Here is a 26,740-nt window from a genome sequence, read left to right on the forward strand (position 1 = left end):
AGGCAGCACCCACACCTGGATCCTACCATGAATTGATGGGTCGATTCCAGTAAACCAGAAAAGGATTTTTCAAAAATCCTAGAAGGGGTTCTCAAACACTTCTGAAAGAGATTCCCAAATAGTCCGAATAAGTTTCCCACGAAAGATTCTCCAACATTCTTTGAGGGTCCAACAAACTATGAAAATATCTTCAAGAATCTCACTTCTTCACTAGGAAAACAAAAAAATATTTTTCAACATTCCCAGCAGACATTCACACTTAGAAATTATCGCCGACTTCTGTATTTTTTCTCCAAAACCTCATCAACTGAACTGCTTGGTAAGATTTGGGCAGCTCTGTTTGATTGTTTTAAAGCTAAAAACAATACTAACACTCCCCTACAATACCAAGATTTGACCATTTGAATAAGCTTGACCGAGTTTTGAACATATTTTTGTGGATAATGGGCTATACAATGAAGGTCAAAGTTTTACAGAACTTCCAGCTGTTGAGATTTTTGTAAATAATAACCTAACACGGTTCTCCACCAATATCAGAAGGAATTGACAAGAATCAGAGATGAGATTCTTTAAGAATGGTAGGAAAGGATTCTCCAGGATCCCCAGAAAAGATTTTATCTCCTAAAACCCCATGAGATATTTTCCAGAAACGATAGATTTTGAAACATGGTGCATCCTCATACCAAACATTAGCACTCAAAGATTTAATTTGCCTACCCCCTGTTTAGTAAAGTAATCAAAGAAGCCGTCAATTTCCATAAATATAATAAAAAAATACAGAGTCCATAAATGGCTGTCTTGGTGACAGACATGCACTACAACTTAAAATTTCCTAGAGCACAAACATTGGACACTATTGCGACTTCACGCATGAAACAGCTCCAATTGAAATTTTGAATGCCCCAACAATTCAGGGCACGCAAAAACTAGAATTCAACATAACCTAATGATTGAAAATTCAAGAAACCCAATCCAAGATCAATGAAATTAAAGCATTTTCACAGTAGAACAAGTGTCTTTCCACAATTGCGGAACACAGCAACGTTCAACCAACACCGACCCACGACAACGACGACGACGACGGTGCTACTTTGCAAAATTGCACTCAATCAGTGTTTCCTCTCCTTCTCCACAAATCCCGCTACTCTTCGTAAAACAATCCTTCCCAGTCGCTAATAGGATGCAGATTGCATTTCTACGAGAACAATTCATGTACTGATTCACGCGTATCCCCTCCCAACCCATCCAGCGAAAATCCTTTTCAGCAGCAGCAGCAGCAGCGCAATCAATCGAGACGAAGCCAAGATTGTCGGTATCGATTTCCTCTCGACGATTCTCCACCGCCGCTGTCATTATCCGGAAATGACCGAAACGGAAGTAGTGAATCTAATTACTCGCTTCCGGCTTTTCCGCCCGTCTATTTACGCTCGAAGTTATTGCAGAGCGCGGAAGTGTTTGAATAGACGGACCGGGAGAGTCGCGTTGAGGGTGTCTACAACCGGGGATCGATTTCTAATTAGAGATCGGCGGAAGATTGCTGGAAATTGGTCATTAATTCAGGAGCTGCAGGATGCTGGTGGTGAAATTGGATCGGAATATTTTAGCAGGTATCAAGCGAGCTTCGCTTGAGTAACGAAACCGTACATACCCCGACTCGGAAAGTCAATCTCAGTCCATCTGATTGTCCGCTCAGGTCCACTTTCTGTCTTCGCTCGCAGTGGGGACGAAGATGTCGACAAGAGCCAATGATTTGACTCTCTTGGCCGGGTCAACGAATTTGATTTTCCGTCCCCATCATCGTTCTTTCGTTGCACAGGAGAAATCCAATTGCAACTGCAGCAGCAATTGGAATTGTGCTGGATGGAATCAAATCCGATGCAATTTGAGTGCCATAATCAGGGTCCTGCGACTCGGACCGGTAGCTCCACTCGTTTCTAGTTGTCATTCGGTCATTGCAAGCTAGGGATTACAGAATACGACGTAGAAAATCAATTTTATCCACGAGGAAATTCATAAATTTTCAACCCATCAATGTGGGCAATCATATTACGAGATATTTCAACGAAATCGCATTCGCTCGTCAGCTAATGACAGCAATTCTAGCACACATGTTGCATACGATTCATGCGTCTGTTATTTGAAGATCTTGGAATAGGTTTTTTTTTTTTCGGCATGCAGCCGAATTAGGATAGTGTCGATTACTATTTGCCCATCACCTACGTTTTGGTCCTGGCATGGAACCTTCCTAAAAAAAACAATTTTAAGATAACGAACAACAGCCGAAACCGTAAACGTTATTCAAAGAACCATTTACATTTCATCCAACCCGCTGGGGAATCCAATTTAGCAGTGCACCCGATGAAGATATGTATCGATACAACGGAATGAGATTGTAAACAACAAATCAGCATCCCCACCACGTGCCATCATCCAGCTTCATCACTTCGTTGTGGAAAAGATGGTGAAACTCAATTTATATCTAACCTCGCTTTCAGCAGATATGGGAAGTAGAAATTCAATCATCCCGTCATCAGGTTGAAGTTTCCGGATGTCACTCAGTATTTGCAGCAGGTTCATTAATCTTGATTTGCGCGTCGTGCTCTAGTGACAAATAAGACACACATACATTTAAATACTTTCTTACAAATTAAAACGGAAACAGCAAATCACAATCTCACAATTATTCACATTTAAAAAAAAAATATTTGCATGATGTACATACCTACCTAGAGGCATTTGTGTTTGTTCACATTAATCACACATAATCACGCACCCGCATGCACGGAAATGGTGAAGGAAGCGATCCCTTCCCGAATGTTTCACAAAAAATATTAATCCAAAATTTCTCCCCCTCAATCAGGAAACTTCCCGTACAAAACCAGCGGCTACCAATCGGAACCGGAGCCAAACTACGACTCCGATTACACAATCAAGTACAGTACCCTCGATCGGAGACGAACGCCGTTGAATCCCAACAACTACTCCAAGTATGTCTTGTCTGCTTCTGTTTGTAAAAATTACACACTTTCAATAACTTCCCACTTCAATTTTAGATTCAACACGCTTCAGGGATCGGCCATCAGGTCCGGAACGCAGCAGTACCGGAATCAACCGGGCCGGATCGAGAACTACACTCCCGGACGGTCGTCCATCTCGGAGAAGGAATCCAAAGAGGTATGATGGTTTACGAGGTTCTATCGCGCAGGCATAGCATTCAGCAATTGCTAACCGATTTTACTCAGGGGCAGCTGCAGCACCTAAAAAAATTTCTATATATAGCAAACTGAACTGGTTAGATGTTGTCTTTGACTAATAACAGAGCTGGTTTTTCTGGAAAACGGCGCTATTCCGAAGGACAAGCTTGTAAATATCATTTTTAATTTGGAATTTTGTGTTGTTATTGCAATAAGGCAGATAATTGTTTCGGGTCGTTTTTACGCTCAACGATGAACCTCTTATATCCCGAGCAAAGTCTGACATCAAATTCAAAACTAAATTTGATGTTGTGATGTCGTTGATAATGATTGCTTAAGATAACGTTTTAGTCGTTTTAACGGTGAAAATATCAAAATTAAGAGCGAAAAAATCTTCCTGTGACATCACATTGAAAAGAGAGAGAGTAAACTGAAAACTCAATTTGATGTACATTTTTCCTGTTGATAACAAAACGACTACTAAAGCAATAAAAACGAAACCACCGACAACCCGACATGAAACTAAAACTTAACTCTTGATCGAGAATCCATAACGGCAGATTCAAATGTGCAGAGATCCCATCTGTCAAAACCATAGAAATTTGTTATCTAGATAAAAATAAATTGCTCGGAATAGATTAGACACGAACCAACTCATACATTTAGTATGTGTGTTCGTGGCTAGGATACACATTTTTCGCGAACACGGCGGCAGATGTCAGTTTTGTGCTTTGATCAGAAATTTGATGATACTTTGTATGACCATTCATGTCGGTTTGTCGGTGACGAAACTACATCAATATATTTTTGAAGATGTAGAGCAAAATTAAAACATAATTTGATTCAAATATGTAACCGCGTAAACTGAAATCAAATTATGATTGCAGTTTGATCACAGACAAACAGACGTAACAATTTGAAAAAGTTTTTCTTGAAAACATAGTATCTCAAAACATAGTACCTTAGGAACGACATCTCTCGGGCTTCTCGCGGCAAAGAAGCTTGCTCGCTAACTCGCAAACAATATTGCATAAAAGTTCTATAGAATGTATAGAGCTTGAGCTTGATTGACCGCCAACGGTTGCTACTCTGTTATTACGAGATTAGCTGTAATTACACAGAGAACCAATAGACGATGCTTGGGACTAGCAATCATCTTCAATGTGTAAAAACTGGTGATCTAAAATTAGGCAATACCAGCGCCGACCGCGCCCGAACACAGCTCAAGAAAGGAAGGGGTAGGAATGTGTTGACGTGACACTCGCTTTGATGGAAGCCGAGAACACCTCTGCACTTCCACGAGGAATCACTGGGATATTGGGTAATAGGGTTGGGTTTGCAGCAGGGTTCGTTTTGGTAAACGATAAGCTGAATTGATGTCCTAACGATCATATAACGCGAAGGAGCTTGGGACTAAACCCACGGTCTTCTGCTCAGTAAGCAAAAACGTTTGCCACTAGGCAAACGAGCACCTTTTTAATCACCGAGTTGCTGTTATTACCATGTAGTCATATTAACAAATAAAACGATTGACGAATCTTGAATGTGGATGGGCCTGAGATTAGACTCATGATGTTCTGCTCAGTAAGCAAAAACGGTTGCTCTAAGGTCACCGAGCCCCTCATATCACTTCACACCGTTGCTCAAATTTTTGTATCCATTGAAACCCGGAACCAACGACAACAACGAGTTTCGCAAAATACACGATACAGAAGCGATTTTACCATGTAAATCTCTTTGATATGTAAGGACCTGGGACCGCGTTTTTCTGATCAGTACGCAGGCCACTGTAACCGACGATCTTTCAAATCCGAAAACTAAAAACTACGAAAAAGTACTTAGGCCTTCATTAAGTTCCACTTTCACGCGACGTTCAATGTTTCAATTTGCTCTTTACGTATTGTTCAGGCTATAAATAGGCCCTTTTCAAAAGTTACGCGAGAAATAGGCACAATCGTCGCCTACCTCGCAAAACTGGTTCCAAACGACAACAAAGGCATAAGCAACGATGGAATGTTGAACTTTGCTGGCTCCGGTGGTGTAGTGCACAGCGAAAAAAAAAATTAATATCGATCACCGTAATTCAAGCTGATGTATGAAATAATGATCTAATTGTAATTTTGAAATTTATCAGCACACACCCTGGTCGACCAGTGTAAACCAATCTGCCGTTAAGCGAGTGTGTACCTACTGAAACCTGGCCGTAGGCCTATGCTAGACCGTATAGCATAACGACCTTCTTCCACTAGCAGGCCTGTTTCTGTTTGCACAGACAGTCCCACTAGTTTCCGATACATTTATAGGGGATAGTAGGAGAGCCAGTTCTATAGAATGTATAGAAACGTAAAAGTGTTCCGATGCCAGCGCTGCGGCGAGTAGTTCACGGAACTGATAATATTCAAATCAACCGTTAAATGCGTGAACGAAGATACACAAAGAAGTGTTACGTCTGTTCGTCTGTGGTTTGATGTTGATATCAAAATTTGATTTTGATTTGCTGTCATATTGATGCTGCACTTTAGTTGGGATCACCAACTATCTTCATACTACCTTATTTCAGTTTCATCGATCCCAACTCGGTCACACTTCCACTAAGCTCACACGGCGAAAGAGAACGACCCAAATTTGAGTTTAGTTAACTCACAAATCACAAAAAGTGCAGGTACTCAGTGATGAGTAAATTTGCATCATGTTTTTCAAGGTTTTTCCAGGTTTGTCAAGGAAAAACTTTCCGAATATGAGAAAAGTGTAGATTGGATTCACTTAGTCTACTGGTACTTCTCCTAGACTAAGTAAAATTTTCGACAATTTTCTCATTTTCCGGCAGATTTTTTAGGGTTTTCCGCATGAAATCATGAGGCAAATTAGCTCATCGCTGAGTTCCTGCACTTTTGGCGATTATGAGTGAACTAAACTCAAATTTGGGTCGTTCTCATTTGCCGAGCATATTCTTGCTTGCACCGTTAACCAATGACAGGGTGTCTACTACCTTGAAAAACTTTGTAAATCATGGAAATCCTGGCAACCTTCTGGAAAAATCTGGAGTGTTCAGGGAATTTTGAAATCCTAGTATCAGATATCAAGCAATTCTTAAAAATTAGATTAGAATATATTTAAGTATGCTAAGGAACCTTCTCAACAACTTCATAACTTTAACTATTTTGTTTGTATTACTTCTGCTATGTAGTCAACGATTTACAAAGCTGAAGATGCTAAGTTTCAAATAACAGACTTAAAGTGGTCATTTTATACGATAGATGGAGGAGATGAAAGCACCGACAAACCGACATGAATGACCTAGGGGCATCCCACTCTAAACTTTATATTTCTCGCATTATACTCAGAAAGCTCTTACTGATACCTAACATACCTGAATATACTTAAAAATACTTCAGAAATATTTAGGCTAGTTTGTTATTACCGTTGCTAGACAGATTTCTCGATGAACATTTCAAATGGTCCTATCTGCTTTGATCGATTCTCTTCATCGACTTTCTCTTTTCATAACCACTGCTATGCAAACAGATTTCGCGCTAATTCTACCACATAGTTTGATAAAGGAGGTTCTTATCTAGCGTCCAAAACGTCAAATACAACAGTGAAAGGTTTTGCAGCTGAGTTATTGACGAAAGAAAAAGTCGATGAAGAGAATCGATCAAAGCAGATAGGACCATTTGAAATGTTCATCGAGATTTCATTCTATTATTTACCCCCTGTCATCTGGGATTTTGTGTATGCGTATTTAGAAAAATCAACTATTATTTTTTAATGTATTCCTTTTTTGTAGGAATCGAGCAGGCGACCATTTTGATTCAAGGAATATTACATTGCCAAACCGATTCACCAGTCATTCAAAGAGAGAATAAGGAACTATTTGGAAAGTTACTGTGGCAAAAGCTGCATGTGGAAGTAAATCCTCTAAACATTTGTTTTACATCCCAAAACCATCTCGCCATACAAATTTTTTTTTCGTCCAATAGGATCTTGATCCAACGGACGATAGCTTCAGGCATTTACGCTGATTGAAGCTGAATAAGAAGTTGTGAAAGCTTTCCGCACCATCCGCACTTATAACATCCGGCAAGCCACATCTACTAGATTGAGTTTATTGTAGAAGTTAATCCCATTTCCTCGGATTTGAAACCTTCGATGCCTAAGGCTTATTAGTTTATATCTAATTGATTCTATAATTCATCAGAAACGGTTGTTACGTATTAAAACATAAATATGGAGATATTTCGGAGAATATTTTGGCATTTGTTTGGGGAATTGTTTGAAATAAATTCATATATTTTAACTTAGAATTATTTTACATGAAATGGGAGCAAATAAGTAACGTTTTTGAACTAAATCGTTATATTTGGTATAACAATGGTTTGAAATAATTTTGGTTTCGAAGCCTAAAAGTGAGAAATTCATGTTGATTCCACATAAAGCTTTCGGTTACTATCAGGATACTCACTCAACTTACTCACCAGTCCGTCGTAACTCATTTTTCCGATGTAAGTTTATCAAAAGGTGGCACTATACGACCATCAGTGACAATTGCAATCAGTTCAATTTCTAGTAAACCAACCCAACGACTTGCTGGTAGTTACACTTCATTGTATTGCTATTGTTCTCTGGCAAATAACCAGCGTAGTCCTAGCATCCTTTACCTTCTTAAAGCCAAGAATTTCATACTCATGCAGCATGCGGGTCAGACTGAAATCTGGTTACGAGTCTGGACGACAACGGCATCATTAGCTTTCAGCTAAGCAATAGAACTCAAAAGTTTGATATCGTACTGAACAGCCAGTTCGAAATCATAAATATTTCACTAGCTCGCTGAAAGAAAACTGTTTGTTGATGAACTATTTCATGAGTAGAATTAAAATATTTACTCATACACATGATTACACTACTTCATTAATTTTAAAACAGATTGAAAGTAGCGTTATTATGCTTTAGTACGTGATTAAACGTAACGGAATGTACAACAACAAACAACTACATTAGTAACCGGTCACTATGATTAAAAAAATCCAAAACTTAAAATCAAGACCAACAAATGAAATGGCCTTAACACCATTTTGTAAACAATCCTTGTAAGGCCATTTTCTCGCGAACCGAAACCTACATTTGCAAACCTAATACCCCGGACAGACTATGGCTTATATCATGTAATATAGGCTAGCTTGCAATGAGCACTCATACATCTAGTTTTCACTGGAAATCCTATGTATGAGTGCTCATTGCAAGACAGCCTATATTACATGATATAAGCCATAGTCTGTCCAGGGTATAAACCACAATCGGGTAGAGGAGAATTTCACCTACCTGTTCATGATGTTGGTTTGCCTTTGCGGACTTCGGTTCGCGAGAAAATAGCCTTACAAGGTTTGTTTACAAAATGGAGTTAAGGCCATTTGAATTGTTGGTCTTGAAATACTTAAAAATACTTATCAGATACTTGGAAATACTTAATTGATACTATAGCTATAGTTAAGAGTGGGATGCCCCTAGTGAATGACCATAGCAAAAACAATAAAATTTCTGACCAAAGCACACTACTGACATCTGGCTTCGTGTACGCGGGAAATATGTAGCTAAGCTATGAACCCGCATGCAAAAGTTATGAATTGGTTCATGTCTGATCTATTCTGGAAAAATTATTTTTATCTAGATCAAAAAATCCTATGGTTTTGACAGTTCGGATCACTGCACATTTAAATCGGTCGTTTACGATTAAGTCAGAGTTAAGTGTAATGTCGGTTTGTCGGTGATGAAAGTAAAGGTCGGACTAGACCTGTGCGCCGGTCCTTTCATCGGCGGCGGCGGCGGCAACGTGGATCGGCGTGCATCGGCGTATCACCAACCGGTGGAAGCTAACGTTTTAAAATTGGCTCACTACTTGACTAGCCTATTGGTCCCAAGCTTATCGATTAACGTACCCCATTCTAGTGGAAATTCTACAATTACACTATGTTTGTTTTGATTTGCTATGAAAGTTTGACAGATAAAATGAGGGGTTCGTAGATTTTCCTATGTTTCGAAGGGTGCATCGATTAGCTTGGGACCAAAGAGAGTACTAGAGCTGAGCCAAAAAGTTGAGCACGATTCTTCGTGACCTGCTGGTCTTAGAGTTACCTCTACGGTATCACCATAGAGGTAACTCTAAGATCAGAAGGTCCCAAAGAAACGTGCTCAACTTTTCATAGCGTATCAAAACAAACATTGTGTAGTACTAGAATTTCGACTAGAATGGGATACGTTAACCGATTTGCTTGGGACCAATAGGCTAGTCAAGTAGCGGGCCAATTCAAAATCGTTAGTTTCCACCGGTTGGTATTACTATGGTGGCTGTCAAAATGTCACATTTCAAAATTGGAGTTAAACCAAAATATTGTATTACTGTATATGTGACTTGTTGCAGATAACTCCATTTTGAATTTGTTATCGAAAACACCATCAAAAAATTTCGGAATAGTATCGGAACTATTTCCTGAGGTGGTTTTTTCAGTAATTAAAAATCATCCTGGATTAAATAGGCTATGCAGAAGAGATGGCCAAGCAAGACAGAGAAGAGCAAGACAGCTCTTGCTCACGGCAAGAGGTTCTTATGGAAAGGTTCTTATGATGGTTCGAGACCCCTCCCCCCTCTGTATGGGGGGGGGCTCCCATACAAATGAAACAGCAATTTCTGCATAACTCAAGAACTAATCAAGCAAATGGAACCAAATTTGGCATGTGGTGCTATAAGGAGATGAGGGTATAGCCCCTTAGATAAGAGGGGAACTACGTTCAATATAGCATGTTTTTTTTTAATCGGCGCATAAACTCAAGCTAATATTGAATCTGGAGCAAGACCGGGCACACTCAGCTAGTACCAAATAAAAATGGAATTTCAATTCGTGAAATCGCAGAATCGATCGATGTTCCAACTACCCAAAACCTACACCCGAAATGCATGATCTTCCTAGAAGTTTACCACCCAGAGCAGAATTAACAATTTATGAAATTAGTTTCCTTTAGAGGGATTGATTCACAAGGAAATCAAAGGAAGAATCCAGGGAAGAATGTGGAAGAATTATAGAAGAAAATAAAAAAATAGAGAATTTTGTTAATACAACAATGAAGTAAATAAATTGACTTATAAGTAAATTTAATATATCAATGTCCTCAACAAAACTATCGAAATTGCTTCTGAATATTGTATCATTTATTTTCATCCAAAGCAGCAGTAGAATACAATGTTGATTTGGAGACAAACGAAGCGTATTAGCATATAGGTAACTCTAAGACCAGAAAGTCCCGAAGAAACGTGCTCAACTTTTTGACTCAGCTCTGGTACTATCTTCGGTCCCAAGCTGATCGATGCACCCCTCGAAACATAGGAAAATCCACGAACCCCTCATTTTATCTGTGAAACTTTCAAAGCGAATCAAAACCAACATAGTGTAGTACTAGAATGTCAACTAGAATGGGGTTCGTTAATTGATTTGCTTTGGACCAATAGGCTAGTCAAGTAATGAGCCAATTTAAAATTAGTTAGTTTCCACCGGTTCATACTACTTTGATCAGATTTGAGTAATTCAGAGTTACTCAAATTTACTCACTGCAAAACTATTTGCCCTGAGTAAAGCTGATTTTTCCCTTGGTCAGGTACGGGCATTTTTACCCGAAACCCGACCCGGTTGGGTACGAGTATATTTTCGGATTCGAATCGGATACGGTTTAACAACAAACGTGGAATGGTCGGGTACGAATGTTTCTTACATCTTATCCAATTAAGAAAGTACGAGATGAACTAGCTAATAAGCTAAAAAATCTCGCTAATAAAGTTTTAAAAAAATTAAGAAAGTAATGATTTTGAGCATCAAAACAAACTGTTTGGTGAGTTTCTTCCACAAATAACACATAGGGGAAATGGCTCTAATGTTGGCCTATGGATCTAATATTGGGCCCATCGCTAAAAATCTGCTATTTATCAATTTTATCTAGATCAACGTGTCATGGGGACAGTACTAATGGATATTTTTGGTCGCTATTTATGTATGGGCCCAAATTAGGGGCATTTAGGCCGACATTACATCAATTTCCCCTATCATGTGCCTTGGCAAAAACAGAAACCTTAAAAATAAGTATATATGTCCATTGAACTGCAGATGATCAGGAACGGGTTACCCAAAACAACCCGTATCCGTACCTGACGAGTTCGGGTCGGGTACGGGTATTCAGAAAACTAAATTTTCATACCCGACCATCCCTATTATTCAGTTTTGGCAGCTTCACCAAACCGATGACGGTGGTTTAATTTTTAATTTAAAGTTCTAGTAACCCCTATGACCAACAGAAAAGGGAGTTTCTGGTAGCCTTAATTCTAGGCTAACATTTGAAAAGGGCGTAACTCCAAAAGGTAAATAAACCATATTTTTCCATGTATAGAAAGAACAGTTCACAAACTACTCGATAAACACGAACAAGTAGAAGAAAATATCACTTCAAATCGTCAAAAACGTTTTTTCTTACATGGCGTATTTCCAACTTTCAATTCTATAATGTATCTGCTTGTTACGCATTGCACCAGAACTACGAATTATATTGTTTTAATATGCCAAACGTACTGAATCCGTAGGTTCTTTATATTTCACGTGTAAACAGCGAACAAAAAGAAGACCAAAAAATCTCCTGGCGTAATTCCACTCTCACAAAATTTGCAAACGAAGAACCAAAGCGGAACAACAAACTGAAAATCCCGAGGGTGTATTTCCACGGCGTATCACCAGTGCACACTGGGCCAGGAATGCAATCTAGCGGAGCAAAATTAATAACTCCGAAACGAAGCATTTCCGCGACTTGGTGTCTTGCGCAAAGTATCTCATCATAATAAGGACCATCTATTGACATAAACAAATAGTTCAAAACTCTTCCGCAAAGATGGCGCCACAATCGAAATTCTTTCTCTGACGTTTTTGAGACTTGATGTCTTCGGCAAAGTTGTTTATCTTGACAAAATAAACAACTCTTTTGAAGACACAACATTTCCACAGCCTACTGGTTCCGAGTTATATGGAGTTAAAGAAAAAAATGTTGAAAATATGTTCTTTTTTTCTTTGTGTTTCAGTTTTTTTGCTTACAACCATGTTATATTTTTCTCTTATGCAAATACATTATATAAATTACTTTTGTGAAGAAACATACTGGTTTAAGCTTCAAATTTTAAAGATATTGTAGAAGAAAAAAAAACGAAAAAACAGCTATTTTTTAAATTTATTATCTTCCAAAGCGCAAAAAATCGCAACCTAAAATTTTCAGCAAAAATTAAGCAATACTCGATAAACAAAATATCAAAATTTGAGAGAGGTATATTTTGGTGTATTTGAAATTTCTTCATTTTAGTGGAGCATGTTTTTTTCCTATAACTTTTTTTTAATGCATTGAAATGACGTTTTGAAAACTTGATGCCTTAGGCAAAGGAGTTTTTATTGTAATATGCTTTTAAACAATATTTATAAAATTAAAACACTTATTTCACATATTTTTCTGTAATTCATTTTAACTCAAAAACAGTAGGCTGTGGAGTTTTGATGTCTTCCGAACAGTTGTTTATTTTATTAAGATAAACAACTTTGTTAAGGTCGTCAAGCCATCAAAACGCCATTTCAATGCATTAAAAAAAGTTATAGGAAAAAAAACATGTTCCACTAAAATGAAGAAATCTCAAATACAACAAAATAAACCTCTCTCATCTTGATATTGCTTAATTTTTGCTGAAAATTTTAGGTTGCGATTTTTTGCGCTTTGAAAGATAATTAAGTTAAAAAATTGCTGTTTTTTCGTTTTTTCAACAATATCTTTAAAATTTGAAGCTTAAACCAGTATGTTTCTTCACAAAAGTTATTTATATAATGTATATGGATAAGAAAAAAATATAACATGGTTGTAAGCAAAAAAACCAAAACCCAAAGAAAAAAAAACCATATTTTCAACATTTTTTTCTTTAACTCCATATAACTCGAAACCAGTAGGCTGTGGAAATATTATGTCTTCAAAAGAGTTGTTTATTTTGTCAAGATAAACAACTTTTCCCAAGACATAAAGTCTCGAAAACGTTAGAGAAAGAAGTTCGCCATCTTTGCGGAAGAGTTTTGAACTATTTGTTTATGTCAATAGATGGTCCTTATTATGATGAGATACTTTGCCCCAGACACCAAGTCACGGAAATGCTTCGTTTCGGAGTTATTAATTTTGCTCCGCTAGATTGCATTCCTGGCCCAGTGTTCGATGTAGACGTCAATGCATCAAAATCGATCTTCTTAAAAACATTACCCAAGTAACATTGCAAGTGTTATGGAGGTTTTAAAACATGCTAAAAGTCTAAATCATTTAAGAGATGAACTAGCCTCAGGCTAAAAATCTCTAAAATAAAGAAAAAAAAAAAAAAAAAAATCTAAATCATGATTTACATAACCCTTATAAAACCTTTCTTTGGGTTCTTTCGATGCACTCAGCCATTCATCGGTTATCGATGTCCTCAATGACCTTAATTTGCAATTAACCCTCCGTTACTCGCGCCAACTTTTGTAACACGAGTATTCGCGCGTTGTACTTTGTACAACAGTGAGAGTTTTCCTTTGCCATTTTGCAGCCGAGCTATCAATCGATATGAAACTAACGGGTATTCCTTAAAAAACTTGTTTTTAACGAAATAAGCTAAACTTTTATCACAGTTAACCCCAAAAAAAATGCGGATAATAGAGAAAATATGAATGGAAACCGCATAAACGGTGTCCGCACTACGTGGGATTTGACTTAATTGGTTACAACATGGAAAATCTCGAGATCCTGATCAGATAGAAAGTTACTGTCTCCGGCAAAGTTGTTCAGAAGGTCAAGGCCTTTTCGTTGGTGGACAGTAGTTCAGAGTTTTCTCGCTTCACGGCGCTGATATACATGTTAAATTCTCGCATATATAAAATATCTCTAGATCCTTACCAGATAAAAAGTTACTGTCTTCGACTGAGTTTTTTAGGAAGTCGAAATCTTTTCGTTGGTGGAGTAGTTCAGAAAATTCTCACTGCGTGGCGCTAGTACATACGTTCAATTCTCGCATATACAATAGCTTGAGATCCTGAGCAGATAGAAAGTTACTGTTTTCAGCAAACTTGTTCAGGGGGCCAAGACTTTTCGGCTGGTGGACAGTAGCCCAGAATTTTCCCACCAAGTGGCGCTAGTAAACATGTACAATTCTCGCGTATGCTATAGCTCGAGATTCTGAACGGTTGGAAAATTACTGTCTTCGAAAAAGTTGTTCATTGCTTGGTGCACAATAGTTCAGAATTTTCACACTACGTGGCGTTAGTACACATATTCTTGCATGTAAAATATCTAAAGATTCTAATCAGATAGATTTCGCTAGTAGACAGTAGTTAAACATTTTCTCACTACGTAGCGCTAGTATACACGCGAAATTCTCGCATTTGGTTTGTTTTGAGATCCTGACCAGATAGAAAGTTAATGTCTTGGACAAAGTTGTTCAGGAGGTCAAAACCTATTGCTTGGTGTACAGTAGTTGAGAATTTCCTAAGCGGCGCTTGTATACACGTGAAATTTTCACATAGAAAATATCACGAGATCCTGACCAAATAGAATGTTACTGTCTTCGGCAAAGTTGTTCAGGGGGCCAAGGCCTTTTGGCTGGTCAACATTAGTTCAGAATTTTCTCACATACTCTAGGCTTTAACCTCCTGAACAAGGCAGTAACTTTCTATCTGGTCAGGATCTCGAGATATATCACAGGCGAGAATTTCACATTTCACTAGCGCTACGCAGTGAGAAAATTTTGAACAACTGTCCACGAGCAAAAGTTTTGTGATATCCTGAACAACTTTGCCGACGACAGTAATTTTCTATCTGGTCAAGAACTTGAGATATTTTATATGCGAGAATTTCACATGTATACTAGCACCATGAAGTGAGAAAATTCTGAACTACTGTCCACTAGCTAAAAGACCTTGACCTCCTGAACAACTTTGTCGTTGACCGTAACTTTCTATCTGATCAGGATCTCGAGATATAGCATATGCGAGAAGTGTTCATGTATACTTACGCCACGTGATGAGAAAATTCTTAACTACTGTTGACCAGCCAAAAAGTCTTGACCCCCTAAACAAATTTGCCGAAGACAGCAACTTTCTAGCTGATCAATATCTCGAGCTATTGAATATGCGAGAAAGGCACGTATATACTAGCGCCACAAAGTGAGAAAATTCTGAACTATTGTCACCCAAAAAAAAGATCTTGACTTCCTGAAAAAAAACTTTCCCGAATACATTTACTCTCTATCTGGTCAGCAACTACAGATATTTTATATGCAAGAGTTTCACATGTATAGTAGCACCGCAAAGCGAGAAAACTCTGAACTACTGTCCACTGTGTTTACTGTAATCAAAGTTTAGCTTGTTTAGATCAAAACAAATTTTTTGCGGAATACTCGTTGGTTTCAGATCGATTGGTAACTCAGCAACAAAATGGCAATGGAAAACTCATATGTGTTGTACAAAACACAACAGCGCGAGTAACGGAGGGTTATACAAAGTTAATTTGTCGAAAGTAAGTGTTTGTTATGGATATTGATTTACATTTTTGCTAAAGTTTGGCCATTTTGGTTCTTGTAAAATAAAAACTAAAAAATAAGAACGAATACAGCATTTCTGTCCAACGTGACGTCTGAGACAAAGCTGTAGGGAAAAATAATTATATGACAAAAGGTCGAATGACAAAAGTTCGAGTGAATCAAAGGTCGAATGGACAAAATGTCGAATGGACAAAAGATCAAATGGACTAAATTTCGAATGAACTAAAGGTCGAATGGACTAAAGGTCGAATGGACTAAAGGTCGAATGGACTAAAGGTCGAATGGACTAAAGGTCGAATGGACTAAAGGTCGAATGGACTAAAGGTCGAATGGACTAAAGGTCGAATGGACTAAAGGTCGAATGGAATAAAGGTTGAATGGGCTAAAGGTCGAATGGACTAAAGGTCGAATGGACTAAAGGTCGAATGGACTAAAGGTAGAATGGACAAAAGGCCGAATGTACAAAACGTCGAATGGACTAAAGGTCGAATGGACTAAAGGTCGAATGGACAAAAGATCAAATGGACTAAATTTCGAATGAACTAAAGGTCGAATGGACTAAAGGTCGAATGGACTAAAGGTCGAATGGACTAAAGGTCGAATGGACTAAAGGTCGAATGGACTAAAGGTCGAATGGACTAAAGGTCGAATGGACTAAAGGTCGAATGGACTAAAAATCAAATGGACTAAAGGTCGAACGGACTAAAGGTCGAATGGACTAAAGATCGAATGGACTACAGGTCGAATGGAATAAAGGTCGAATGGACTAAAGGTCGAATGGACTAAAGGTCTAATGGACTAAAGGTCGAATGGACTAAAGGTCGAATGGACTAAAGGTAAAATGGACTAAAGGTCGAATTGACTAAAGATCAAATGGACTAAAGGTCGAATAGACTAAAGGTCTAATGGACTAAAGGTAGAATGGACTAAAGGTCGAATTGAACAAAGGTCGAATGGGCTAAAGGTCAAATGGACTAAAGGTCAAATGGACTAAATGTTGAATGGACAAAAGGTCGAATGGATAAAAGGTCGATTGAACAAAACGTCGAATGACAAAAGTTCGAATGGACAAAAGGTCGAATGGACAAAAGGTCAGATGATTCAAAGAGGGACAAGTGATAAACGATTCAAAGAGGGATAAACTTAATAAAAGGATAAAAGAACAAAACGTTGAATGACAAAATGTCTAAGGTATAAAAGGTCAAATTTACAAAAGGTCGATTTGCAAAGTGGGCAAAAGTACTGATGAGAAGGGGGACACACGTTGGAATGAAAATAAAAATCAGTGAATTACTCAAAGAGCGACAAAAGGTCGAATGGTGGTAAATTTTGTTTTGAAGCCCACTTGACCAGATGGCAAATAGTGGAAAGAACGCTTGACAGATATTAGATACCTTTTCGTTGAATATTAAATGACTAATCATCAAAATCGATTTAATTGTAGGTTATATGAAAGAATGATCAGTGATGGAAAGAAGGAATAATATTGATAATGCAATTTTTGATTACTGTGTCGGTGTAATACTGTGATGGGGACAGCAAAAAACCAAACAATCTACAATAAACTTGTAAACCGTATAGTTCAACATCAGCTGGTTAAAAACATAATAAAGTCAATCCAAGAAACATAATATTCACCAATTTTCTTAAGATATATCAAGTTATTCGATTTTATGTCCATTCGACCTTTTGAACTTCTTTGAACCATTAGACCTTCAGTCCATTCGACGATTTGTCCATTCGACTTTTTGTACGTCTTCTCATCGTTCGACCTTTTGTCTCCCTTCGAATAATGGGACCTTTTATCCATTCGACATTTAGTCCCCCTTCTTAGCATTCGACCTTTTGTCATTTGACGTTTTGTTATTCGACGTTTTTTCTGTCGACCATTTGTCCCACAATCAGAAAAAATAATGTCTTTCTGGGAAATATAAACAATTTTTTTTTATCAAGCGCAAGTTAATAAAAAATGTTAAAAACCCGAAAAGCCCAAATTGTTGTCGCCCGGTTTTTGAAGAAAAAAACTACAAGGGAAAGCCCTATGGGATTGTACGTAATGGTGACGTAGGACTACGTGGTCTTATATAATAAATCTTATTTGTTAACTGCAGCAGAAGCTTGTGTTTTGTGTAGAAATAGGAGTTTGAGCGGGGTTCTCTCTGTTTATACTCTTTAGTATGACTATGATTGCCCTGAAAAGAACCTTTTGATATGGATTTTAGTTAGGACATGTTCAGAAATTGAATTCTTTTGGAAAATCTCGGTGGCCCTGAAAAGGGCCGATAGTATCACAGTTTTTTTTTAAGGCTTTATTAAAGAGATTTTTAGCCTTAGGCTAGTTCATCTCTAGTTAGTATCACAGGTTTAAAGCCTTTGGAAGATGATGATGGCGTGTAGGCAGCTGGATCAGCAAATCGGACCGGACAATCCCATAGTACGGCACAAGAATCTCGGCCCATCTGCTGCTGGACGGGGGTTAAACTGGCGTCTGCGACAGGTTGGAGGACCGCAGCGCGGGAAACCTCAACCTTGAATGGGCACTCGGAAGATTCTCGACCCGGCTACTGCTGGACACGGGTTGACCGCGGTGGTTGGATACCTCAACTTCGCTGCGATAAATGGGCACTCAGAAGAGTCTCGGCTTGGTTGCTTCAGGATTAGAAGCTTGGTTGCTACCGTTGTGCTGGTTCCTTTTGCTGATCGTTGCGATGGTTCTACTTCCACACTTGGGTAGTTGCTTTGTTGTCTCGACCCGGCTGCTGCTAGCTGGACACGGGTGCTTCGTAGAGTACACTTGCTTCCAAGTTTGGTTACAAGATTACAACTTTGGAGAGCATTTTGTGTTGTCGTTAGGGGCGTGTTGTTCTGAATATGGCGATGAGTGTGCAAAATATTACTCAATTGCTCCTCCTATTCACACACGAAGATAGGAGGCGAATGCCACTTCGTCATGCTTCGTCTAGAAAAGATTCCCTGATGACTGTGTTGGGGAAGCAGCATATGCATGTATGCAATTGGTGAATTTGTTAGTTATTTCGACGCTTTTGAACAATGCTTGACATTTTCCACCTTTTCAATACTTTCTTGTTGAAAATCAACAGTTGGTCGGTGCGTAGAAATATTACTAAGCGAATGGTGATAAAATTATTGAAATTGGTCCAGGGGCGTTCAGAACCTTTCATAATTTCATTACATGTTCCATTTTCGGTTTTCACAAAGTGTACCCCCATATAGAAATCACAGACGTAGTCCTACGTCAAAATTAAAAGCTTATGAAAAAAGCAAACTTTCAAACTTTAAAATGTTCCAAACCATGAACACTTGAAAGCTGATAAAAATCGTAGCACAAGAACTTTTGGTAAAAATTACGAACTTTGCAAAAGTTCTGGTTCTACGATTTAAAATTTTAAGTGTCCATAATTTTAAACATTTCAATTTCTTACAAGCTTTTTTTTGACCATCTTTATTCATATTCGTGCCACTGTGCGGCTGTTTGGGAGAGAGAGAAACATGTACATGTGCTACACGATATTAATTTTCTACTGGTATTATCCAATTTATTTATGTACCAGGCCTTATTGCTGATGATATTCCTATAGCAAATGTGCTCTCACCTCTCCTCCCATCATACTCTGGGGGAACGGAAGATCCGTACAAAAGCAAATACCCGAAAAGCGAAATGCAGCTCTCCAGCTTATCAACTCAGCTCCGGATCCGAATCATTGACTCGAATGATTCACTGGGAGCTGTTTAGAAGTGCTGATAAAAATCATTTCTTCTACACTCAAATACATTGAAAATAAAGGCAACCTTGAAAGATAAACCGACTACCTGCATGAATTTGAATTTTGACATGATAACATGCTCTTGATCAAGGCAACCGCTGAGTTTCGAAGTCAACAATAATTTTTGTTTCGTTCATTCAAATATGCGTATTCATTATCGCCTGTTCTGTTGTCATATCAATGTTCATAATCATCTTGGTGGGGATGATTTTGAGTATCAAATGCGAAATGATTATTTTGGTTTTACACACATATACCGTTGTGGAACGTGTTATGTTGCTTTTTTCACTCATTCAAAATAATCATTTATGGCAAAATGAATCTGATTTTTTTGCTTTTGAGGATCGTTTCCGATTTTGAGAATTTTGGGTTGGAAACTCAAGCGTTGATGAATATCAACAAACGCGTATTCGTCGATGGATAATGATCTCATGTGTTAATTTCACTCGTACGTTGACAGCGAAGCTTTTCAAAACAACAGCAATTCAACTACACTGGGTAGAAGCGATAGTCAGTGCGTCTGAGGCTATTTATCGTAGATATTCGTAGCAACATTTTCAACAAAGATTTAGCTAGGCCAATTGTTATTAATTATATTGCCTACATAGCACAATTAGCTTAATGCTGGAATAAATTTGATTTTGAATCTTGTCTGAAAATTTGCCGGATTCCTAAAAAAGAATAATCTCAAATCTGTGAAAATGCAAACAGCAAAAGCAACTAAAACGAGCACATAAATTTCAATTAGTAACTAACGATTGCAACTACCACTGACTGGCATCAATAGAAGCTCCCGTTACAAGTATTTCCAATCAGAGTTTCCCAATTATCACCAACCACCGTTGGACTCCGCAGCAAACATGACGTGACTTAATTAATCCCTCCCCCATCGAATGCTGCAATTTGGCGTTATCTGTCGTAGCAGTGCAGCTTATTACTCTGTTCTTGTTTACTGGTGAACATTTTCAAACAACTTCATCCCGTCGATACCAACTTACTCTCGACAACAACGTCCATCCGTAATTGGCATCTACCCACGCATACACACACACACTCACATACAACAAGTAATCAGCAATAAATCAAACTTTTGCAAATAGTCACATTCACAGTTCAGCCTTTTGCCAACCCAAACCGCGCCAACTTTGGGTGCACAAATTGACTCATTTATTGAGCATTTCGAAATTTTCGCGCGTTGCTAGCATGTAGGAAATTATAATCCTCTTAACAACCACCGTCGACAAGGGGAGGAAGTTGGGCATCACATCAGCCGAGCACACCCATTCCTCAATTCCGGCAGAGGGGTTGCACGTGAACTAGTAATTAATCTTCCTCGTACAACAACAACACCAACAACTGCTCCGGCAATGATTTCGTTGTTTTCCGGATGCTTGAGTTGCTGATTTAGTACCCATCGTCAGGGCTCTTGTAGGATACACGAACTACACACCCTCACATCCACACGTGTGGAGCAGGATAGGTACTTGAAATGGATCTCATAAATGTTGCAACATGCCACACTTGGCGATGATTTAAGGGTGTAATCAGAGATCCTAGAGTGTTTTAACGAGGGGGTGGGAGCCCGGGGGTTACGCCCTGGGAACAAAAGCCGAATCACACATGTTCCAGGATGACGATGATGATGGGTGTAGTAAATTTTACTACTTGGAAACTGACGACGACGACGACGATGTTCAGGAATGGGGTTTTGACATAGATTTGCGGTCAGAACGTTCAGCTTCGTGACATTTGGGGTGTAGGGAGTGGCGGGGAATCAATTTATCCGTTCTTCCGGGAATTATGATGCATGGAAGGAACTGTGAGAAATTTTGGACTAAGGACCGTTTAGGAATGCATTGAAATTTAATAGTATGGAGTGGAATTTCTGAAAAGTAGTATTCAGGCGATCACCGATAGGGATGCAATCCCAGTAAAGGTGCCTTAAATATAAAATAGTGCTCTAATTTCCCGCCGTTGTTTCACGTTATTGAAGTACTACAGGAAATAACAAAAAAATGTTAATCCTCGCATCTCATTTCCTTTATATTAAGTACCATCGAATCAGTATAATCTGCAACCGTAAACATAGGTGAAGGCGGTCCAACATCTGTTGTAGTCATCTGGGCGCCCAGCGCTCATGAATTATTTATTAGACTAATTGCAGGCGTTTATCGAGGGACTTTTGTTCCCGAAGCAAAAGCCAATTCATCATCCGAACCTACTTCGGCTCCCCTTACCATCTTTCCGGGAGGAAAGCAAGCCTTTGTTGAACGGCATTGCACTTAACCTTAGACGCCAACTCAAAGTTGAACGACGTCGATTTTAATCTGCCATCAAACCAAATTAATCACCTATCACAATCACTGACACCCACACAAACGCACACACGCACTCAGGCAGGCAGGCAGGCAAAACTTAATCACCACTGGCGAATAATTAATTATACCGGGATTAGCGCCTGCAACTATGCACCGCCACTCATCTTTCACTGCTGCTGCTGCTGCCATCTTCGGTGCAATGTTAGCAAATTTATATTCGTTTTCTGATATGATCGTCTTTTAACTAATTGCCGAATTATCTTCTCTTTTCATCTACTGCAATGATTTATTTCTGTTCATCTAATGCAAAAAAAAATGCACTGACCCCCACGCTTGCACTGAATTCCGAACACGCCATCGCAAGTGGTGGGACGAAGTAATGGATATCTTCAACGGGGTACGACATACAGTTTTCTTTGTCCGTTACTTTCTTTTTCCTAATCCTGTTTGAACTTTGTATTCTTCTTCTTATTCTAAATCTTCTTCTTGTATGTGTGTCTTTCGGTTTTCTTTGTTTCCTACCCTAAGTAGTGCGTACATGTAGGAGTAGTGTGAACCCTTCCTTGGAACGGAACTTCTCTATCGCCCCTTTGCTTGCTACTTAACACCCTTGTGTGGACTTAACGCTAATAAGTGGAGGAAAGACATTGGATACATTCTCCTTGGAGCGGGAAATTGAAAATCTGAGTAACTAACACTTAAAAGGGCTCTCGAGCTTCGGGTTTCAGGCTTACTTGGTGGTTTTACGTGCGATTTTTGCAGGATTCTAATGCTTCGATTACAAATTAAAAAAATACTAATTGGATTTGACGATATTAACAACGATCTTAATTATTCTAACATTATTAAAAGCATTCTATTTACCAACCTTAATTGGATCAAAAATATAAAACTGTCCTAGTATTCTACAGGTTTATCGGCAGTTTTTCCGGTACTATTTGTCTCACCTTTTCCCATTTTCGCGGGTACACAACTGACGATCTGGTTTATGGCTGAAGCTGAAAACGCTGCCCAATTAATCAACAAGCTCGCTAATTCTAGATAGAGCTGGAATTGGGCGTAAAAGCTTTTGTAAACAATGACTTCTCTTGATGATTACTAGACAGTCAAGGCTCGACTTCCACAGTCAAGGCTCGACTTCCCCTACTCGATGGTGACGTTGATTTGAGTGGTCGAGCCTTGGCTTTCTAGAAATCATCGAGAGAAGTCATTGTTTACAAAAGCTGTTAAGCCCTAATTCCAGCTCTATCTAGAATTGCACTTTTGAACAGTTCCCAGAAAAACAGCGAAAAATCATTGAATTTTTAAATCGCCTTTTCCGATTTGTGTGAAACTTTACGTAATTGTTTGTTGAGGGCAATAATTCACATTTTTTGCTTAGATTTGGCCATTTTGAATCATATAATATTTTCCAAAATGAAGTCCTTGAAATATTTAAAAAAAATTGTAACAAGGAAGTGGCATTTTTGAACGAAATGACGCCTGAGACCAAGTTATAGAGAAACACTATTTTTCGGGTCACTCTTTAGTAAAGACTGACTAAAAGTAAATTGGTACATACAAAAAGTCCAGTAATTCCTGATTCAATAAGTTTAAAAAGTCCATTAATGGCTGCTTTATTAAAACTTCAAAGTTACAGCACTAGAAGGTTACATTTCTCCAATTCGAACGAAATCTCGAACCTTCCTGTTGATGGAGCCCATCAGCGCCCGCACAGTGAAAACGGACACGGTATCAGCGGATTTCTTCCATTTTGCCCGCATTTGCTGGATGTCCTTGACTGCCCCGCCGCTTCGTCGAAGTCGCTGCTTTGAAATTGCCCAGTATTTTTCGATTGGTCGAAATTCCGGGCAATTCGGAGGATTCATTAGCTTGGGGACAATATCGATCTTGTTGGCAGCATACCACTCCAGAACCACCTTGGAGTACTGGCAGCTGACCAAATTGGGCCAGAAGATGACTTTGCCCCCTATGATTGCAGATGAACGGCAATACATGCTTTTTCAGGCATTCTTCGATGTAAACTTGGGATGTCATCGTCGAGGATGTGACGAATGGTTCCGTTTTCAGGCAACAACTGCAAATCGCTTACCACTTCCACCACTTCGTAAACTTGACGGCAACCACGAACTTGAATCTTCCCGGCACATTCCCAGGTCCAGTCGCGATGCAAAACTTTTGACCGGGAAGCTGCTTAAAATCGAGTTTGACGCATGTTTCGATCAAAGTGCAGCCCTTGTGTTTCGTCAAAACACGGTCGTACAAGAGCCTTGCAATTGTGCTTCATGTGCCGGTTCGGATGTTTACTGGCTTTGTACGACTGGTGTTCTTCCCTGGCAAGGATGTTCCGCACCGTTTGAAAGTTGGCGTTGTACCTTCTGGCCACATCTCGGATCGAAAGACCGGGGTTGGCTTTAACGCACGTCAACACCTTGCTGCGCAGCTTTTTTCGTAGGTTCCACTGATTCCTTTCCACACTCAGCGTTTCCTAGTAGGTTTTGAGCACTCGACAAACTGTTGTTTTCGGCATCTTTAGCACTTTAGCCAGCTTGGAACTGGACCACTCCGGATTTTCCAGATGTTTATGCACAATATTTTTTCTTCTTTCGAGTTCCATTTGACGTTATTTCTGAACGCGATCGACTACTTTGATCAAACTTGCAGCAGTTGTTCTCTATAGAAGTGTAAACAAACCACTGTCAAATATTTTCGATTCCCAACAATAGAGGCGTGCTAGCAGTGCACGAGGGGCGTACCAATTTACTTTTTGTCAGCCTTTACGTTTAAAAGCTGATCAACCTACATAACTTTGTAAACTGCAACCCATTTATTAATTATCCCTTAAACCCTAACTGCAATACTGTTTCTATTACATTGATTGTACCATTATACAAATGCGTTCTTAAAGACTTGTCAACGAGAAGCCAACACGGAAAAATGATTAACAATATTATCCCAATTGCGAATGAAGACGCCACCAATTTGTCATAAATCTAGCCAAACAAACAAAACCATTCATGGCAGGACAGAAAAGAAAATCCTATAGACTGAATTCCAAACATCTCATCAACCGTAATGGGATAAGATCAAGTCTTCATCTGATTGATTTCCGGAGCTAAGACTCAGTTCGATAAATTACTTTTCTCTACCAGTCTCTGTCAACCATGTCTCTGCTTATCTCCTATTAAGAGCAATGTATCCATGCCCTCTAATACATGTATGTGTGTGTGTATGACCCCTCCCATCTAGGCTCCTAATCAATCACTCCAACTCCCTCGTCCTCACTCCATCAGTATGGCCGCCGGAAACAAGCCAAAAGAAACTAATCTGTAACTTCTCCATATCTCTTTCATGCTTTCGCTTCACTCTCTATCTCACAACCTCTCTCTACAACGCATCAACAACAATCTCTGTGTGTTTTCCAACAACATTTTCACCATCACCGAACAACAACTTTCTCGACATCAACAACTTGGCATGTGACAATCGTTCAATAATTACCAAAAACAATCATAAAATTACACCACTGTTCACGGTACGTTAGTGGCTAGACGAGCATTACTCCCCTGTGCCCCTGTTCTGCATTGTGTTCGCTCGAGAAGTGCAAAAATTTGTAAGTGTTTGCATCACCCCTCCCTCGTTTGATCGAAAAATTAAAAAAAAAAAAAAAAACACCAAAGCATCTCACCTACTGACACCAAGCACACACCTTGCACCGAACCACGCTCACTCCTTCTCACACCAACTTGTCTTGCTAATTAATTTTATCTGCTGCTGCCATCGCGTCGGTCGTCCTCTTGAGCTTTCCCGGAGGATGACCTCAACTGGTTGATCTAACGATGCGGGTTGGTTGCAATTTAGCTCCTTTATCACTAACACAGAAAGGCTAAAAGAAGCCAACGCTTTCGGTTTAGGTTTTGGGTTTTTCTGCTTGAATTCTGTTCTACACCTTTCGCAATGCCCTGGTTTCTTTCCGTGTTCAGACATTTTAAAACCGAACAACAGAACAAAACACTCTCTGTCAACATTCTAAACAGCTTCTTTGATACAACAATACAAGACTTGTGTAGTTCTTAATTTAGAAGACACTCTTTGTGCTAGTAGATATGGCAAACAGTTAAGTCTGTGAGGTTGGAGATGATGCTAATCTGTTTCTGTGTTCCACTTTTTTCTTTTTTTTTCCTTCTTATCCACACAACAGCAGCTGGAACAGCAGAAACTCAGTACCAGTAAGACGTACACGGAAGGAAATTTGTCCAGGTAAGTGCATATAGTCTCATCAACAACCGACGATAACGTCTGCAATGCAAAACGTTAGCGCTGACGTTATCCACGGTTATAGATTAACAACTATGGACTACTCGCAAATTTCGATGATTAGGAGCTTTAGACTGTCCGTCGTTATGAAAAGGGGATTGAAGTTAAAGAACACTTCATTGGATTTCTAAATTATTCGAGATTAACCATTCGTTACTCGCGTCAACTTTTGTAACACAAGTTCTTTGTACAACAGTGTGAGTTTTCCACTGCCATTACGCTGCCGAGCTGCCAATCGATCTAAAACCAATGTGTATTCTTTAAAGGGCTTGTTTTAAACTAAACAAGCTAAACTTTGACTACAGTAAACCCGCAAAAAATGCGGATAGTAAGGAAATGTAAATGGAAACCGCGTAAACGTTGTCCATACTACGTGAGATTTAACTTAATTGGTAACAACATGGAATTTCTCGAGATCCTGACCAGATAGAAAGTTACTGACTTGCGCAAAGTTGTTCAGGAGATCATCACCTTTTTGCTGGTGGACAGTGTGATATCTAACATGTG

At 39.0% G+C, this 26,740-nt stretch overlaps 1 protein-coding gene across 9 annotated transcripts in view; it reads left to right on the forward strand.

Annotated features, from left to right (window-relative positions):
- Positions 1–26,740, forward strand: part of CAP — a 401,038-nt gene that overhangs the window by 277,178 nt on the left and 97,120 nt on the right. For 5 of the 9 annotated variants that reach the window (XM_065230341.1, XM_065230338.1, XM_065230340.1 and 2 more), the window contains 5 exons: positions 2,861–2,987; positions 3,054–3,174; positions 22,281–22,313; positions 25,461–25,529; positions 26,118–26,176. In XM_065230341.1, coding sequence (XP_065086413.1) covers positions 2,861–2,987; positions 3,054–3,174; positions 22,281–22,313; positions 25,461–25,529; positions 26,118–26,176 — 409 coding nt within the window. The remainder of the gene's footprint in view (positions 1–2,860; positions 2,988–3,053; positions 3,175–22,280; positions 22,314–25,460; positions 25,530–26,117; positions 26,177–26,740) is intronic. The other 4 variants (XM_065230336.1, XM_065230344.1, XM_065230337.1 and 1 more) reach the window with 3 other exon arrangements.

Source organism: Ochlerotatus camptorhynchus, unplaced genomic scaffold, assembly GCF_037179485.1.
Source record: "Ochlerotatus camptorhynchus isolate MF236.1 unplaced genomic scaffold, CSIRO-AGI_Acam_v1.1 ptg000330l, whole genome shotgun sequence".
NCBI classification, from domain to species: domain Eukaryota; kingdom Metazoa; phylum Arthropoda; class Insecta; order Diptera; family Culicidae; genus Ochlerotatus; species Ochlerotatus camptorhynchus.